This window comes from Lathyrus oleraceus, unplaced genomic scaffold (genome assembly GCF_024323335.1).
Source record: "Lathyrus oleraceus cultivar Zhongwan6 unplaced genomic scaffold, CAAS_Psat_ZW6_1.0 chrUn0411, whole genome shotgun sequence".
Lineage (NCBI taxonomy): Eukaryota > Viridiplantae > Streptophyta > Magnoliopsida > Fabales > Fabaceae > Lathyrus > Lathyrus oleraceus.
In genome coordinates this window covers 1,432-20,345 of record NW_026112802.1, presented here as the reverse complement: position 1 = coordinate 20,345, position 18,914 = coordinate 1,432, and the positions used below count along the sequence as shown (strand labels likewise).

Genomic DNA, 18,914 nt, shown 5'->3' with positions numbered 1-18,914 from the left:
CCTATAGAGTAATGAGTTTCTCATGATTGTAGCCCAACCTAATAGAATGGAGATCCTAAGAAATGGATTCAATGTGTAATGATAAGTTATGAGTAATATGTAAGGGAAACATGAATCCTGGAGAGATATGAGGATGAGATAATAGAAACTCTTAATGAGATCTATACTCTATATGAGGGAGTAACTGCGTATAAGAGTACTCTTGATAGACTCACCAATGTGATTGTGGAACTTAGGTAGTTCCTATGGAATTTCGAGGAATAATTCCTAGAGCCTTCACTAAATTGATATAGGCATGCATGGCAATTGAAGCATGAGCTTATTAAAATACACCTTAAGAAAAAAGGTTGTGTGCGAGTTTGATGTCTTATATAGAGTTCAAGTACAGTTGTGTCACTCTTGTTGAATCAGAATCGTACTTACTACGCAAATGTTCAAGTCGTAGACACCTCTATTTATGCACAACCTTTAAAATATTTGATTATCTTCTAAATACTTTTTTAAATTCAAGCGGAGGATTATTGGAACTTGACAATATTCTAATATGGGGATGAACTTGAAAAAATTATACATTTTCAATGTGTATATGTGTGTTTTGAATAATTTACTTCACTATATAAGGAATGCACATGTTTTATTCCAAAATACTATCGTCACGTCATTTTTCAATCATACAAATCTTCTATTATTGGAATTAGGATATGTTTGTATTTAAATCTGCTATTATTATGGATGTGTCAGTGTGTTATTTTCTTACTATTTCCTCCTAATATATAACCATTAGTATCTTTTAATTTCGCAAACTATTACAACGTGGAACATTCAACTTGTTGATTTTTTTTCTTCATTCCGGTTGTTGAACGAAATATATAAAATTTGGAAATTTTGCCGGCAAAGCTTATAAAACCGCTAAATCAAATGAAATGTCAACTTGTACATGATCAAGTTTCAGACCTGTTTCCTTTTCTCTCTGTTTGTTTCCTTTCCTAAACTTTCATTTCTCATTTCTCTGTCTCTTCTACTCAATAATACTGCCTCTAATGTTGACTTGACAAAGTCTATCCAAAAACATCTTCTACCATTTGTTAATAATCTTGTTTTCTCATAATACATATTCATCTCTCAAACCAAACACAAACAAACTTCTTCTTGAGTTACAAATTTGAAACATGACTGAGGCTGTGCTTGAACTTGTGCTTCACAATTTGAACTCACTCATTCAGAAGGAGATTGGCTTATTTCTTGGTCTTAATAGTCTTTCCAGCTTGCTGACAACAATCAAGGCTACTCTTGAAGATGCTGTGGAGAAGCAATTCAGTGACAGAGCTATCAAGGATTGGCTTCTTAAGCTCAAAGATGCTGCTCACGTCCTCGACGACATCTTAGACGAGTGTGCCACTCAAGTGCTGGAGATGGAGTCTAAAGGTCTGTCACACAAGGTACAAAGCTCTTTCCGATTCTCTTTTCATCCAAAGAATGTCGCTTTCCGTTACAAAATGGCTAAGAAAGTGAAGAACATACGAGAGAGATTAGATGAAATAGTAGAAGAAAGGAGTAAGTTTCATTTGACTGAGATAGTGAGAGAGGAGAGAAGTGGAGTTCTTGACTGACGCCAAACATCTTCAATCATTACTCAACCTCAAGTCTACGGAAGATGTGAAGATAAGGATAGAATTGTAGACTTTTTGGTTGGCGATGCTTCTGGTTATGAGGATTTATCTATCTATCCAATAGTTGGTCTTGGTGGACTCGGAAAAACAACACTTGCCCAACTTATATTCAATCATGAAAGGGTGGTCCACCACTTTGAGCTTAGAATCTGGGTGTGTGTCTCAGAAGATTTTAGTTTGAAGAGAATGATAAGAGCCATCATAGAATCAACATCTGGCCATACTTGTGCAGAACTGGATCTTGAGCCTTTACAAAGAAAACTTTTAGATTTACTGAAAGGAAAAAAGTATTTGCTTGTCCTGGATGAAGTATGGGATGATGAACAAGAGAATTGGTTGAGGTTGAAATCTGTATTGGCATGTGGAAGAAAAGGCGCGTCAATTTTGGTCACCACTCGTCTTCTAAAGGTTGCAGCAATCATGGGAACAATACCCCCTCATGATTTATCAATCCTATCGGACACTGATTGTTGGGAGTTGTTGAAACAAAGAGCCTTTGCGCCAAATGAGGAAGAAAGGGAAGAACTTGTGGTCATAGGAAAAGAGATAGTAAAGAAGTGTTGGCGTGTGCCTCTTGCAGCAATGGCATTAGGAAGTCTCTTGCGTTTCAAAAGAAAGGAAATAGAGTGGCTCAATGTCAAGGAAAGCCAACTATCGGAATTACAAGGTGAAGATCATGTCATGTCTTCCTTAAGATTAAGCTATTTGGATTTGCCAGTAAAATTGAGACCGTGTTTTGCCTTGTGTGCACTGTTTTCCAAAGACGAAATAATAGACAAGAAATTTTTGATTTATCTTTGGATGGCTAATGGTTTTTTTTCATCTAATGGAATGCTGGAAGCAGAAGATATTGGCAATTAGGTGTGGAATGAGTTATATTGGAGATCATTTTTTCAAGATATTGAGAAAGATGATATTGGTGAAATTAAACAATTTAAAATCCACGGTCTTGTTCATGATCTTGCTCAATCTATTGCAGAAGAGGTTAGTTGTTACATTCCAGAACCAAGCCTATCTAAAAGAATTTGTCACCTCTCACCTTATGGTGAGAAATCATCTGGGATAGTCGGTTCAGTACAGTTGCATGAAATCAAATTATTGAGGACCTTTTTAATGCGTCAATACAATTGTTCGCCGCCTCAAGTACTAAAATGTTATTCTTTACGAGTACTTGACCTCCAAAGAATGATAGAGTTGCCATCTTTGATTTTTCATTTGAAACATTTGAGATACTTGAATCTTTCTGACGGACAATTCAAAACTCTTCCTGAATCCTTATGCAAGTTATGGAATTTGCAAATTTTAAAGTTAGATTATTGTTTCAGACTTGAAAGGTTGCCTGATAGGTTGGTACAGTTGAAAGCTCTACAACATCTATCTTTGAAGCGTTGTACCTCGCTGTCAAGTTTGCCTCCACATATAAGAAAAATGGCTTCTCTAAAAACTTTAACCATGTATGTTGTTGGCAAGGAGAAAGGGTTTCTTTTGGCGGAACTAGGACAAATGAATCTTAAAGGAAGCCTTTACATTAAAAAACTTGGAGAGAGTTGAAAGTGTGATGGAGGCCAATGAAGCTAATATGTTGAGAAAGCAAGTCAACAATTTGGAATTGGAATGGGAGATAAATGAAGAGTCCCAATTACAAGAAAAGGTTGAAGAGATTCTTGAAGTGCTTGAACCTCAAACCCAACAACTTCAAAGTCTGAGAGTGAGAGGATATAAAGGTGCGTATTTCCCACAATGGATGTCTAGTTCCTCTCTAAATATTTTAACTTATCTAGAACTTGTGAATTGCCAAAGTTGTTTACACCTTCCAGACTTGGGGAAACTTCCTTCTCTAACGAATCTAATAGTATCTAATATGAGTCATGTAAAATACCTATATGAGGAGGATTCATGCAATGGTGGAGTTGCAGGAGGTTTCACAAAACTAGAAAAATTGGAACTAAAGGAGTTGTCGAACCTGGTAAAGTTATCAAGGGAGTATAGATATAACAACTTTTCTTGCCTCTCAATACTTCTAATTACGGAATGTCCTGTACTGTTGGAATTGTCTTGCCTTCCATCTCTCAGTGAATTATGTGTGCGAGGGAAATGCAACCAACATTTACTAAGTTCAATTCATACACTTCATACTCTTGAAATCCTTCATTTCAAAGATCATAAAGAGCTAAGTTTATTTCCAGATGGGATGCTAAGAGACCTCCCTTCTCTAAGGATTTTTGATATTGATGGTCTTTCTAAACTTGAGCAACTTCCAACTGCTATCAATAACACTAATGTTATCCAAGCAATATATATTGATGGTTGCGAAAACCTCAAGTCATTTCCAGATGAAATATTACAAGGATTTCATTCTCTTAAGCGATTGAGTATTACGAGCTGCCAAAAGTTCAACCTATCAGAAAGTTTTCAATACCTCGCTTGTCTCCAAGAATTGACAATCCAAGGTTGTCTAGAAATCGAAGGTTTGCATGAGGCATTAAAACATATGTGTGCTCTTCAATCTTTGTCATTAGGTAAAATCTTCCAAACCTGGCATCCTTACTTGACTGGTTAGAAAACCTAGTCTTGCTACACAATTTGAGTATTTATTATTGTCCAAAGGTGACATGTCTTCCCATGAGCATTCAACGCCTTACTAGTATGAAACATTTGAGAATTCACGGTTGCTGTGAATTAGGGAAACGATGTAAAGATAACACTGGTGAGGATTGGCACAAAATAGCTCACATTCAACACCTTGAAGTAAAAGACCGTGGAATGATGATCGGAAGAGCTTATGAATCTTATGGTTTTCAGCTATGGAGTGAGTCATGTAATACCTTAAAAAGATCATACATTATTAGAGATTTTTCCTAATGTACTTTAAGGATACAATTATTCAAATTCAAACACATTATCAAATGATCTCAAAGAAACTAGTGGCTACATATTCAATATAGCTAGAAGTGTTGTATATTGGAAATCAAAGAAAATCACTATCTAGGTTCAATCCACCATGAAGTATTAAATGATAGCAATTGACAACTGCTAGTGAAAAAGAAATTTAGTTAAGATGCTTGTTTGTTGAGATCCCTTTGTGTAAAAACATATGCCAATTGTGTTGATCCACTGTGATAGTACTACAACTATTACGAAAATTGAGAATCACTATTATAATGGTAAGAGACATAAAAATAAGAAGGAAACACAACAATGTTAGAGATTGTATCTCTAAAGAAGATACAAGAGTGGATTATGTAAGCATTGATAAAATTTTAGAAGATCCTTTAACGAAAGGATTAGCTAATGAGAAAGTCCATAACATATGATTGATGCCTATAGAGGAGTGAGTTGCTCGCGATGGTAACCCAACCTAATAAACTGGAAATCCCAAGAGATAGATCCAATGGGTAATGATAAGTTATAAGTAATATGAGATGATCATGCTAGAATATATAAGAGAAGCATGCATCATGAAGTGATATGGGGATGGGATAATAAAAACTCTTAATTATATCTATACTCTATATGAGGGAGTACTTGGATACATAAATACTCTTGATAGACTCACCTGTGTGATTGTGGAACTTAGGTCAATTCCTATAAAATTTTGAGGAAGAATTTCTAGAGCCTTCACGAAATTGGCATAGACGTGCAATGTAACCCCTTACACCCCAAAATATAATGTATAACACATGCGAAAAATATAAAGATATAAAAAGGGTGTCACATCTCTCTGACATTGCAAAACCATATCATAAGCAGAAAAACAAACTTCTTTCATGATATAAAATATTCAATGAAACAATCCAGAATAATAAAATAAGGTATTCATAACCCAGTGTTACACTATCAGAGCGACATAACATAAAACTAAACAATCGATAAGGCACAGCAAACAAAATAGGAAATAAAGCAGCGAGTAGGCCAACTATGTCATCCTCTAAAATAAGTAACATCTAAAGTTCCACAGTCTCTACCTGAGTATCTGCATAGTATACATATGAAACAACATGAAAGAAGAAAGGGGTGAGAATAATTTCTATATGTAAATGGTGCATAAAACATCAAGGATAATATAATTATTGTAATTAATCAATTACAATCAGATCTCCAACTTCTATACTCATCACTGGACCGAAGTCCTACCTAACTTCAATATACATGATGCATGAATGCTACAAGATATATGTGATTCTCATTCAGACCTCCAACTTCTATACTCGTAACTGGTTCCTTTCGAACATAAAATACACCATCAACAATTTTTTCATTTTATGGATACGTCATTGGTTCCATCAAACCTAATTATCTAAACATCAACAACTCTTCTTCATGAGGCATTCGCCAATTTAATCATAATAACTCAAACACTTTTCTCATCAATCTCTATCAAACAACAATGAACAAATTAGAAAATCAATATCTACTAAAAAATTTGAGTCAAACGTCCAGAAAAAGTCAACACAGGGTTGTCGGTCAGCCTCTTGCAAGCATGACGATCGTCACCCTCCCTATTCGCCCGCCCGTCAGGCGCTGATAGTTAAACAAGGGTGCTCATTGCGAAGCTGTGACAGTCGTACTGTCACTTCCAAATTTCAATTTTTGAGTCCTATACAGCCCACACATACATAGTAATAGTCATACACGATTCATGTAGCATTTAACACATAAAAAACACACAGAATCAATACATATATCATCAATTAATCATGAAATCATTATCACAGTCATAAAAACATCACATACATTCATGAACAGAAAAATCCAAATTAAACATATATATACACATAATTCACATCATTAACATGTCATATCTCTGAATTACTAAATATCAATCTATAGAGGTTTTGCACAAACTATCTCAAGGTTCAATTTCACATCAATGGAAGCAAAGAGAATTATGAAAAAAAATGGGTTAAGGAATCTTTACTATCCCCCATGCTTAAACATCAATATATCGAATAATGCCCCTACCTCGATTATGCAGAAAAACTTAAAACTTTGAAGACTTTGGCTATGAAAACTCTTCTCTTTCACTTTCTATGCTAGGGTTTACTATCTTATTGTCGTACTCTTTATTCCACCAAAAATATCCCGTACTCCCACTTTTCTCTTCTATTTAAATAAAATCTAATTCATTTTATTTTAATAATTTCTACTAATTTCCTCAATTCTCATTAACTCTACTCACCTCCATATCTTTAATTAAATTCTAGTATATTACCCATAACCACAATTTCTCACATTCTTCAATAATTTAATTATTAAACTATAATTAAATTCTCCCGATCTTCGTTAACCTAAATATTAATAATTAATTAAATAGAATACACTCCAAAAGCTCAAATAGAATAAAAAATACTAGAATAAAAACTGAGGCGTTACATGCAGAGCCATTGAGGCATGAACTTATTAGAATACACCTTAAGAAAATGTTGTGTGCAATTTTGATGTCTGATATTGAGTTTAAGACAATTGTGTCACTTTTGTTGAATCAGAATCATACTTACTACGCAAAGGTTCAAGTCATAAACACCTCTATTTATGCACATTCTTTAAAATGTTTGACGTTGCTTATGAATATTTTTTTAAATTCAAGCGGGGGATTATCAGAACTTGTCAATATTCTAATATGGGAATGAACTTGAAAAAAATATACATTGTTAATGTGTGTTTGTGTATTTTGCATAACTTACTTCATTATATAAGGAATGTAGATTCTTTATTCCAAAAACATACCAAAAACGTCTTTTGAGTTTTTCCTCCATAACACTCTTTACTTTGCGTCTTCGAATTGTCGAAATGTCAACTTCTTTCCCTTTCTTTTTATTTTTGAATTTTCGAGTATTTTCTCGAATTCTCTTTAGAGAATTATTTGAATTTCTCCTTGTTTAAGAAATTTTTAATTATTATTTTTGGATTCTCTTTGAAGAATTATTTGAATTTATCTTTATTTGATAAATTACTTTGACTGGTCAAACGATTATTATTGAATTCTCTTTTGGAGAATTATTTGAATTTTCCTCGTTTAAAAAATTATTACGAGTGATCTTTATATCCGATACCACGAGTGATATTTATATCATATTCAATTGGTTTTTGAACCACCAAAGAATGTATTTGTGGATCGATTATCTATTGTGCAAATGATAATCATACATTATAGAACTGAACTATTATATTCTAGAGGCATCGGGGTTGGATGATAGCTTTGCATAATTTTGGACAGTACCATAAAATATTTTAAGTAGAGCGATATAGTCCGCAACTCGACTCGATAATTTCTTTAGTTACCATCCTCGTAAAACAACAAATATATGAATAAATATCTTTTATATATTAAATCACCCTTAGGACATGTTTGTTTTTAAATCTGCTATTATTATGGTTCTGTCAGAGTGTTCTTTTCTTACTATTTTCTCCTAATATATAACCATTAGTATTTAAAACATTGTCATTTTTTGATTTTGTTAATGTACATGACCGACTTCACTTTAGTTAAGAAACTTGGCTACCTTATGTACAGGACAATTAAAAACAGACATGTGTCTCTACTCAATATTCTCCATACTGATTGAAGGAGGTTATTGCAACCAAGTTTCAGATCTGTTTCCTTTTCTAACCTGTCATTTTCTTCTCTCTGTTTGTTTCTTTTCTTAACCTTTCATTTCTCATTTCTCTGTCTCTTCTACTCAATAATACTGCCTCTAATTTTGACTTGACAAAGTCTATCCCAAAACATCTCCTACCATTTGTTAATAATCTTGTTTTCTCATAATACATCTTCATCTCTCAAACCAAACACAAACAAACTTCTTCTTCAGTTACAAATTTGAAACATGGCTGAGGCTGTGCTTGAACTTGTGCTTCACAATTTGAACTCACTCATTCAAAAAGAGCTTGGCTTATTTCTGGGTTTTGATCAAGACTTTAATAGTCTTTCCAGCTTGCTGACAACAATCAAGGCTACACTTGAAGATGCTGAGGAGAAACAGTTCACTGATAGAGCTATCAAGGATTGGCTGCTTAAGCTCAAAGATGCTGCTCACATCCTTGACGACATCTTGGATGAGTGTGCCACTCAAGTGTTGGAGATGGAGTGCAAAGGTCTGTCACACAAGGTACAAAGCTCTTTCTTATTCTCTTTTCATCCAAAGCATGCCGTTTTCCGTTACAAAATTGCTAAGAGAATGAAGAGGATAAGAGAGAGGTTAGATGAAATCGCTCAAGAAAGGAGCAAGTTTCATTTGACTGAGATTGTTAGAGACAAGAGAAGTGGAGTCCTTGACTGGCGCCAAACAACTTCAATCATTACTCAACCTCAAGTCTACGGAAGAGAACAAGATAAGGATAGAATTATTGAGTTTTTGGTAGGTGATGCTTCTAGTTTTGAGGATTTGTCTGTTTATCCAATAGTTGGTCTTGGTGGACTTGGAAAAACAACACTTGCCCAACTTATATTCAATCATGACAAGGTAGTCACTCATTTTGAGCTGAGAATCTGGGTATGTGTTTCTGAAGATTTTAGTTTGAACAGAATGACAAGAGCCATCATAGAATCAACATCTGGCCATGCTTGTGCAGAAATGGATCTAGATCCATTACAAAGAAAACTTCAAGATCTGCTAAAAGGAAAAAGGTATTTGCTAGTGCTGGATGATGTGTGGGATGATGAACAAGAAAATTGGCTGAGGTTGAAATCTGTATTGGCGTGTGGGGGAAAAGGCGCATCAATTTTGGTCACCACTCGTCTTCTAAAGGTTGCAGCAATCATGGGAACAATACCCCCTCATGATTTATCAATCCTATCAGACACTGATTGTTGGGAATTATTGAAACAAAGAGCCTTTGGACCAAATGAGGAAGAGAGGGAAGAACTTGTGGCCATAGGAAAGGAGATAGTAAAGAAGTGCGGGGGAGTGCCTCTTGCGGCAATGGCATTAGGAAGTCTCTTGCGTTTCAAAAGAAAGGAAATAGAGTGGCTCAATGTCAAGGAAAGCCAACTGTGGAATTTACAAGGTGAAGATCATGTCATGTCTGCCTTAAGATTAAGCTATTTGAATTTGCCAGTAAAATTGAGACCGTGTTTTGCCTTGTGTGCACTGTTTCCCAAAGACAAAATAATAGACAAGAAGTTTTTGATTGATCTTTGGATGGCTAATGGTTTTATTTCATCTAATGGAATGCTGGAAGCAGAAGATATTGGCAATGAGGTGTGGAATGAGTTATATTGGAGATCATTTTTTCAAGATATTGAGAAAGATGATATTGGTGAAATTAAAAAATTTAAAATGCATGACCTTGTTCATGATCTTGCTCAATCTATTGCGGAAGAGGTTAGTTGTTACATTCCAAAATCAAACCTATCTAAAAGAATTCGTCATCTCTCAACTTATGGTGAGAAATCTTCTATGGTAGTCGGTTCTACACAGTTGCATGAAATCAAATCATTAAGGACCTTTGTAACGCGTCAATACAATTATTCCTCACCTCAAGTACTAAAATGTTATTCTTTACGAGTACTTGATTTCGAAAGAATGAAAGAGTTGCCATCTTCGATTTTTCGTTTGAAACATTTAAGATACTTGAATCTTTCTAATGGAAAATTCAAAACTCTTCCAGAATCTTTATGTACTATGTGGAACTTGCAGATTTTAAAGTTAGATGATTGTGAAAGCCTCCAAAGGTTGCCTTATGGGTTGGTACAGTTGAAATCTCTACAACATCTATCTTTAGAGGATTGTTACTCACTATCAAGTTTGCCTCCACATATAGGGATGTTGCCTTCGCTAAAAACTTTAACAATGTATGTAGTTGGCAAGAAAAAAGGATTTCTTTTGGCGGAACTAGGACAAATGAAGCTTAAAGGAAGCCTTTGCATTAAACACTTGGAGAGAGTTAAAAGTGTGATGAGTGCCAAAGAAGCTAATATGTTGAGAAAGCAAGTGAAAAATTTGGAATTGGAATGGAAGATAAATGAAGAGTCCCAATTACAAGAAAATGTTGAGGAGATTCTTGAAGTGCTTGAACCTCAAACCCAACAACTTCAAAGTCTGAGAGTGAGAGGATATACAGGTGCCTATTTCCCACAATGGATGTCTAGTTCGTCTCTAACTATTTTAACTCATCTAGAACTTGTGAGTTGCGAAAGTTGTTTACACCTTCCAGACTTGGGGAAACTTCCTTCTCTAACGAATCTAATAGTATCTAACCTGAGTCATGTAAATTACCTATATGAGGAGGATTCATGCAATGGTGGAGTTGCAGGAGGTTTCACAAAACTAGAAAAATTGGTACTAGAGCAGTTGCCGAATCTGGTAAGGTTATCAAGTGAGGATAGAGATAACATGTTTCCGTGCCTTTCAAAATTTGAAATTACAGAATGTCCTATACTGTTGGAATTGCCTTGCCTTCCATCTCTCAGTGAATTACGTGTACGAGGGAAATGCAGCCAACATTTACTAATTTCAATTCATAAACATCATACTCTTGAACAACTTTGGTTCGACTTCCATACAGAGCTAAGTTTCTTTCCAACTGGGATGCTAAGAGACCTCCCTTCTCTAAAGAATCTTTACATTCATGGCCTTTCCAAACTTGAGCAACTTCCAACTGATATCAATAACACTAATGTTATCCAAGAGATACATATTAGTGGTTGCAAGAACCTCAAGTCATTGGCAGATGAAGTATTACATGGATTGCACTCTCTTAAGACATTGAGTATTAAGAGGTGCCAAAAGTTCAACCTATCAGAAAGTTTTCAATACCTCACTTGTCTTGAGAATTTGACAGTCCAAGATTGCCCAGAAATAGAAGGTTTGCATGAGGCATTGCAACATATGTGTGCTCTTCAATCTTTGTCATTGGCTAATCTTCCGAACCTGGCATCCTTACCTGACTGGTTAGGAAACCTTGCCTTGCTTCAAGAATTGGAGATTTATAATTGTCCAAAGGTGACATGTCTTCCCATGAGCATTCAACGCCTTACTAATCTGAAAACTTTGGAAATTTACCATTGCAGTGAGTTAGGGAAACGATGTAAAGAGAACACTGGTGAGGATTGGCATAAAATAGCCCACGTTCAAGATATTGCCATAGGGAGTCTTTAAGAGTCTTTGAAGAGCATTATATTGTTGGATGCAATTGTTTTTTATGTTTGGATATTTTTATTTTATAGGGAATATATAAAGAGTACAATATGAGTTTATTAATAGTATCTAATGTATTGTTTTGCTAATAATATAAAGAGTACAATATTGAGTTTATTAATAGTATCTGTTACTTATTACTAATGTATTGTTTTGCTAATAACTAATGGGTCATGATAACCGGTGCCCCGATTATTGATTAAGAATCTTAAATAAATAAAATGTGTTATGTTTGATTTATTGAATACACATAATATTCTCTATAAATATTGATAACCGGTGCCCCGATTATTGATTAAGAATCTTAAATAAATAAAATGTGTTATGTTTGATTTATTGAATACACATAATATTCTCTATAAATATTGATTATGTATATTTTCAGTATATTGAATACACATATATTTAAAAAATATTATTTTTAACTTATCATTTTAATTTCTTAACCAGTTACCCGGAAACACTTATTAACATTTTCCATAAATAATAAATATTCAAATAAAATAAAATAAGATAATGTAATCTCTGTTATTCTATTTGTTTTATTTTTTTTCTTTCATTTTCTTAAACCTCTCATCCTATCTTCTTATTTTTTTCTTTCATCTTTCTAAATATGGGTTGTCAATATCTTTTCTTGCAAATACAAAGATAAGAAAAAACGTAAAGAAATTGTTGAAGTTAAAGAAAAGAAACTAACACAAAAATATAAAATCAAATTTTATTTATCTAACCTTTTTTAATTTAATTTTAAATTTGTATTTTAATTAAATAATTTTATATTTGTGTTAATTAGAGTTTGTTTTAGAGTAATGCCTACTAATTTTTTTTGAATCCGGAGATTTGAAACCTAAAAAAAAAGAGTTGATGCTTTTATTTGGAAACGTTCATTAAAAAATGTAAAATTGAAATTTTAGGTGATTGCTCATCTATGAGCAAGGTAATGATGAAGAACTTAACAATATAAATATAGACAGAAATGAAAATATAATAGGAGAAGATGTTAATAATGTAAGTAGAGTTCATAACTTAGACAACAAGGAGAATACAAATAATATAAATTTATTAGTAGAAGATGTTAATGATGTAAATAATGTTCACAACTTAAACAACAATGAGAGTACACATAGTGATTTATTGGTTGAAGACTATGAAAATGTAGATACCATTATATATATATATATATATATATTATATATATATATATATATATATATATATATATATATATATTGCAAGTTAATTGATAATATCAATACAAGTTTGAGAGATTTTTTACTAGAAAAATGTCATATAAAAATTATTTATATAGATTTTTCTAAGGATAAATCCTCGAGAGATTTCTCTTCTCTATTTTACAATCTAAAGTTGCCTAACAAAGACATTTTTTTCTTTATGTTGAATCTCTTCATTTTTGCTGCTTTATCTCTCTTTGATTGGTCTAACATAAACATTTGTTTTAATTTTTTATAAATCATTTTTGAATTTCAAATATTACAATTCACCAAATCCACTTGTATTTGGTGTGACTTGATCAATAAGTGTTATCAGAGTCTAACTCATATTTTAAGACTAATCATCCCAGAAGAAATGAATGACTTCAAACAATTCACTAAACAAACTTCATCATCTAATGGATAAGGGCATGCTTTGTGGAAAGATAAGATGAAAATCTATACTGGGGGATGAATTTTTATATTTGGAAGATAATTAAAAATGGTTTAATTGTTCAGACAAATCAAGTTAATGTTGTTGTGGTAAACAAAGATGAAAATGATTGGATCAAAGAAGAAAGAGAAAAAGTGTAGTGCATTTTGAAAGCTAAAACTATCATCAATACTTCTCTTGTTCTTGATGAGTTTTTGCATGTTTCTCACCACGAGACTACAAAATAAAAGTAGGACACCCTTCAAGTTACCTATGAAAGAACATCTAAGGTGAAAATTACAAGGATGCAAACATTAAACCATGAGTATGAACTCTTCAGAATAACACCTGAAGAAAAACATTTATGAAAAAAAGATACACTCACTTTGTGAATCACATGCAAACTCTAGGGAAAGTATTTCAAAATGAGTTATAGAATTCTTAGATGCTTAAACAATAGTTGGCAACCAAAAGTCACTGTGATTTTTGAATCGTGGGACCTGCCTTTCATGGACTTGGCTACTTTTTTTGGTAAATTGAAGGAACACAAGATAAAGGTGAAATGACCAGATGATAATGAAGAAGGTGACAAGAAGACGAAAATTCTTGCTCTAAAAGTTACAAATGTAAAAGACATGGAGTCAGAAAATAAAGATTGTCAAAGTGAAAGTGATGAAGACATAAATCTCATGTTTCTCAAATTTAATAAATTTCTTAGGCACGAAAAACAAATTTCAAAATTTCAAAACAACAAGATGATTAAAACATGAACGAAGGAATTCATCATCTGTCCCTACATGTTATCATTGTGGAAAGAAATGACACATTAAAAAATCACCCTTAGAACTAGAACTATAGAAAGTACAAGAAACCTTAAAGAGAGGTCATGATGTTGGTGTAAGCCCTAGAGGTCAATACTTTTGGTATTTGTATCGAATTATTTATTAATAATTAAAAGACTTTTTCTTTATTATGTTTCTTTAATAAAGTCCCTAGAATAGCTAGTCCGTTTAATGTATCAAGTATGACCTAATCATGAGATCACATTAAACATAAGGACACTATTCTTAAAGTATCCGTAGTCGAGCTTTATTGTGAAGTGGGATAACATTAAAGCATTAAGACTATTATGTATATAGACTGATGATCACATCTCATGGATCATGGATAAGGAGTTATCAAGTCTTAAACACAGGTATGAATATTAAGAGTAATATTTATACCGGATTGACCCGCTGTGAGAATACTATATAGAATGTTATGCAAAGTGTCATAAGTTATTCTCATGATGATAATGGTTTATACCACCCTTCGACCTGAAACCACTATAGACCCTAGATGTAGAGTCGAGTGCTTTATTGCTGATCAAACATTGTCCATAACTGAATAACCATAAAGACAGTTTATGGGTACTCCACGAAGCATGCTGAGGGACATGAATGACCTAGATGGAATTTGCCCATCCTGCATAACAGGATAAATGTGTATGGGCCCAATATTGAATTGGACAAGGATGACACGGTCTATGCCTTGTGTTCAATATAGACATAAGAGCAAAAGGGTAATTATACGCATAAGTATTATCACATAAGGATTTGTCAGATCACATGATATTTTCGTGTCTTGGGTAGCAGTGATGTGTTGCTAGATACCGCTCATTGTTTATTATGTTAAATACGTGATTTAATATAATTGCCAATGCCGCGAAAACCTACAGGGTCACACACAAAGGACAAATTGATGAGAGATAGAGTAACTAAGGAACACCGTAAGGTACGGTGTACTTAAGTGAATTGTACAACATCGTAAGGTACGATGTACTTAAGTAGAATACGAAATATGGTAAAGTACCATGCGCTTAAGTGATTTTGGGCATATTATAAGATATGGGCCACATACACTTAAGTGGGCTTTTTAGCTTGAAGCCCACACAAGTGGTTCTATAAATAGAACCCTTGTGCAGAAACATTCATTGCGGTTGCATTTTCGTTTTCTCTTTCTCTCTCTCTCACTACGCCAAACAGGACCTTAGACAGCGCTTTTTTTAGCCTTAGACAGCGCTTTAAAGCGCTGTCTAAGCCTCCGCTGCTAAAGGTTTAGACAGCGCTTTTTGAAATCTTAAAAGCGCTGTCTAAGCCCCCCCCCTTAGACAGCGCTTTGGCCAAAAGCGCTTTCTAAGACCCTCCTAAGGGGGCGGCTTAGACAGCGCTTTTCAAAAAGCGCTGTCTAAGCCCCCCCTATTTTAATTTTTTAAGGTATACCTTAGACAGCGCTTTAGGCAAAAGCGCTGTCTAAGGGGGGGGGGGTTAGAAAGCGCTTTAGGCAAAAGCGCTGTCTAAGCCCCCCCCTTAGACAGCGCTTTTGCCTAAAGCGCTGTCTAAGGTATACCTTAAAAAATTAAAATAGGGGGGCTTAGACAGCGCTTTTCAAAAAGCGCTGTCTAAGCCCCCCCTATTTTAATTTTTTAAGGTATACCTTAGACAGCGCTTTAGGTAAAAGCGCTGTCTAAGGGGGGGGGCTTAGACAGCGCTTTTGCCTAAAGCGCTTTCTAAGCCCCCCCTTAGACAGCGCTTTTGCCTAAAGCGCTTTCTAATCCCCCCTTAGACAGCGCTTTTTACAAAAGCGCTGTCTAATGTATACGAAATTTTTGAAGCTTTTGTTTTAAACCACATTTTTTCCAGGTTTATAAACCAGAATTTCTACCTGTTTTCAACCAGATTTTGACAGACAGTTATCACATTTTATACATGCCATTTTGGCCTTTTTTCTACCAATTTTGGCTAACAAATATATATATATACCAATTCAAACCAATTTTGCCTTAAATGTATCAAAATATATACAAATTTATGTACACATTTACAAGTCATTACATATACTACAAATGTACACATTAATTACACAAATTTATGAACAAACATTGAGCTCTAACATGAATTGACACCACTCCTCTTTGATTTCGTCCACTTGATCCTTTGTATAGAATGCACACTTGAATTCCTCAAAGTACTACATAATAATATAACATATTTTGAATTAATTCCAACTATTTAATTATATGAGATATGTGTAAATATAAAAATAACTCATAAGTTAGAAATACATACATCGGTGGGAATCTCTAATTGGCCCAAAGCAAGAGTATCTCGCATAAACCTCAACATGAAATACCCGCAATCTATTTGATTACGTTGTTGAGGACACTACATATGAAAAAAAAAATATGGATTATAAATCCTAAGTTTTATCAAGTGTCATCACTAATATAATAAAAAATGTGTTAATTAAAAATATACCGCCACTTTAATCCATGTAATGGAGTTGGCGCCCCTTCTTGAGGTTTGGATAACTCGTTGGGCCCGAAAAGCTTGTAGGACGCTAATAAAATAAAAATGAAGCAATTAGAACAATTCACATAAACTAAGAAAATTTTTGAACATTCTCACTTACGTGTCAATTAGGACCTTCATATCCGGGTATGTTGTCCAATCATTTCCTAACGAGTCAAGATAATACACAATTTCTCGGATAGGATTGATTGCGAGCAACAACCAATGTCCACTGTAATGATTAGGCAAATGTTAGATGGTAACTTGGAAAATAATTATAATAGATGAATTTAGAATGAAATGCTAACCCGGTATTAAACGGTATAAAAAACAACTTCTCCGCATCTTTATTCTTCGTGAGGATCCGAAGAACGTACTCCGTCACGGTATCCGGTCTATTTAAGATTACAACTAAGTTGACGGTCGCGGGTGCTAAGAATCCGAATGACACGTCCAAATCATTGGGGCGCATAAATTTGTCATACAAAAACCTAATATAAAAACATCATTAACATAAAGTAAATCGGATTAACATAAAGTAAACATCATTAACATAAGTTGTTTAATTAATAAAACAAAGTAGACCGGATTTACCTAATATATGTATTGACAACGTTGACGCCGATTTCTTCATGACCAAAAACTTGCATGAAGTCTTCATTACCAATCATTTGGTCGTAATCAAAGCCGAAAATCCCTACCTCCATATGTACAATCCGAACACCTCCGGTCGGTATATCGGTCATCTCTAGAAATGTCTTGAGGCACGACCTATACTTGGTGGTAGTTTTTCTCCTAGCTACGGTCTTCTTAGCACCAGAACCTTTTACCCGTGCGGAGGCGTTGCTAACCTCCTTTTTTTGTTGTGCGGAGGCATTGCTAACCTCATTTTCTTGAAGCTACATGTCATATAAATAGTTAGATCAAATTAAGAATGTAACAACTTCCATGAATATATGTCATATAATTGTATATTACCTCTTTTCTTGAAACCGTGGACTCGGTATGCCGTGGAATCGCATTATCTTTTGATTTGGATTTTGTGGGAGATTTGGATTTTGTGGGAGATTTGGATTTTGTGGGAGTCTATTTAACATAACCAAGGAAAATATGTAAGTAAAATTTTAAGCATAAATTTTAAACTTTGAATATACACATTAAAGTTAACATAAGTTTTAAGCATACCTCATATCCTACGCATATGAGGTTTGTCGGCCATGCAACAAACGAACCTACTGCTTCGTGCACCGTTGTTGCATCCGAATCATCGCTAGGATATGGTAATGCTGCATTCGGCTCAACTGCAATATCAACGGATACCTTCAAACATCCAGCAGGGAGCTCTCTAGTGTGGAGTAATACTCCGCTAACGTTATGCACTTTTCCCTTGCCAACCATCCGATAGTATGGTGACGATAAATACAGCTGACAATGGGAAATGCCCTAAAACCAATAATAACAAGAAATCGTTAATGTGTATATATGTCAAATACATAATTTAAGCAAATATGTCAAATACAATTATATGTAATTACCTCTGGAATGTTCGGCTGAAAGGTACAGTTGATACTGTTTTTGTCCGAAGCATCTCTGTATACCGTTGAGGCGCTAGCATCTCTTTCTGCCCTCAATGCATCAAGCTCAGCTTGCATGGCTTCCAATCTTGCATGAAGCTCCCGATTACTAGGAGCCTTTCCTTTTTTAATACTCAGGGAGGTCGGAGTGACTCCAAATCCCTTACCCCTCACCCGACCAGAATACTCAGGGACATCTAATGCCCGACTAAGTATGCCCTTAGTATCATCGGGAGATAAAGACTGAGATAGCGCCTCCTGAGAAATTAGATGAATACCGTATACTTGTCAAAATTTTGTGTATAAAAATGTTATTCAATTAATGAAAAAATGTTATACTTACACATTTCTGGTATACGTTTAAAACGTCTTCTTGAGTAACTCCAGATTTGCCCACACGGGCTTCCTTCCACAAAACATGTGCAGGAAGAGATGTTTCTGAACTTTCCTCCTTCTGCAGCTACACATTAAGTCATACAATTTGATCAGATAAAACTAATATATGATGAACAAATTTGTTTTCGCAATTTATAAATACTTACCATGGATTGTTCTAAG

The 18,914-nt window shown here is 34.3% G+C and overlaps 1 protein-coding gene and 1 pseudogene across 1 annotated transcript; both read left to right on the top strand.

Moving 5' to 3' along the window:
* The first annotated feature begins 1,169 nt into the window (after positions 1 to 1,169).
* Positions 1,170 to 4,532, top strand: LOC127114172 (putative disease resistance protein RGA4; annotated as a pseudogene).
* Positions 4,533 to 8,181: 3,649 nt separating this feature from the next.
* On the top strand, positions 8,182 to 11,872 carry LOC127114173 (putative disease resistance protein RGA3). Its single transcript, XM_051046531.1, has one exon. It carries the CDS (start codon positions 8,498 to 8,500, stop codon positions 11,768 to 11,770), a length of 3,273 nt encoding a protein of 1,090 aa, XP_050902488.1. The 5' UTR covers positions 8,182 to 8,497; the 3' UTR covers positions 11,771 to 11,872.
* Positions 11,873 to 18,914: the final 7,042 nt, after the last annotated feature.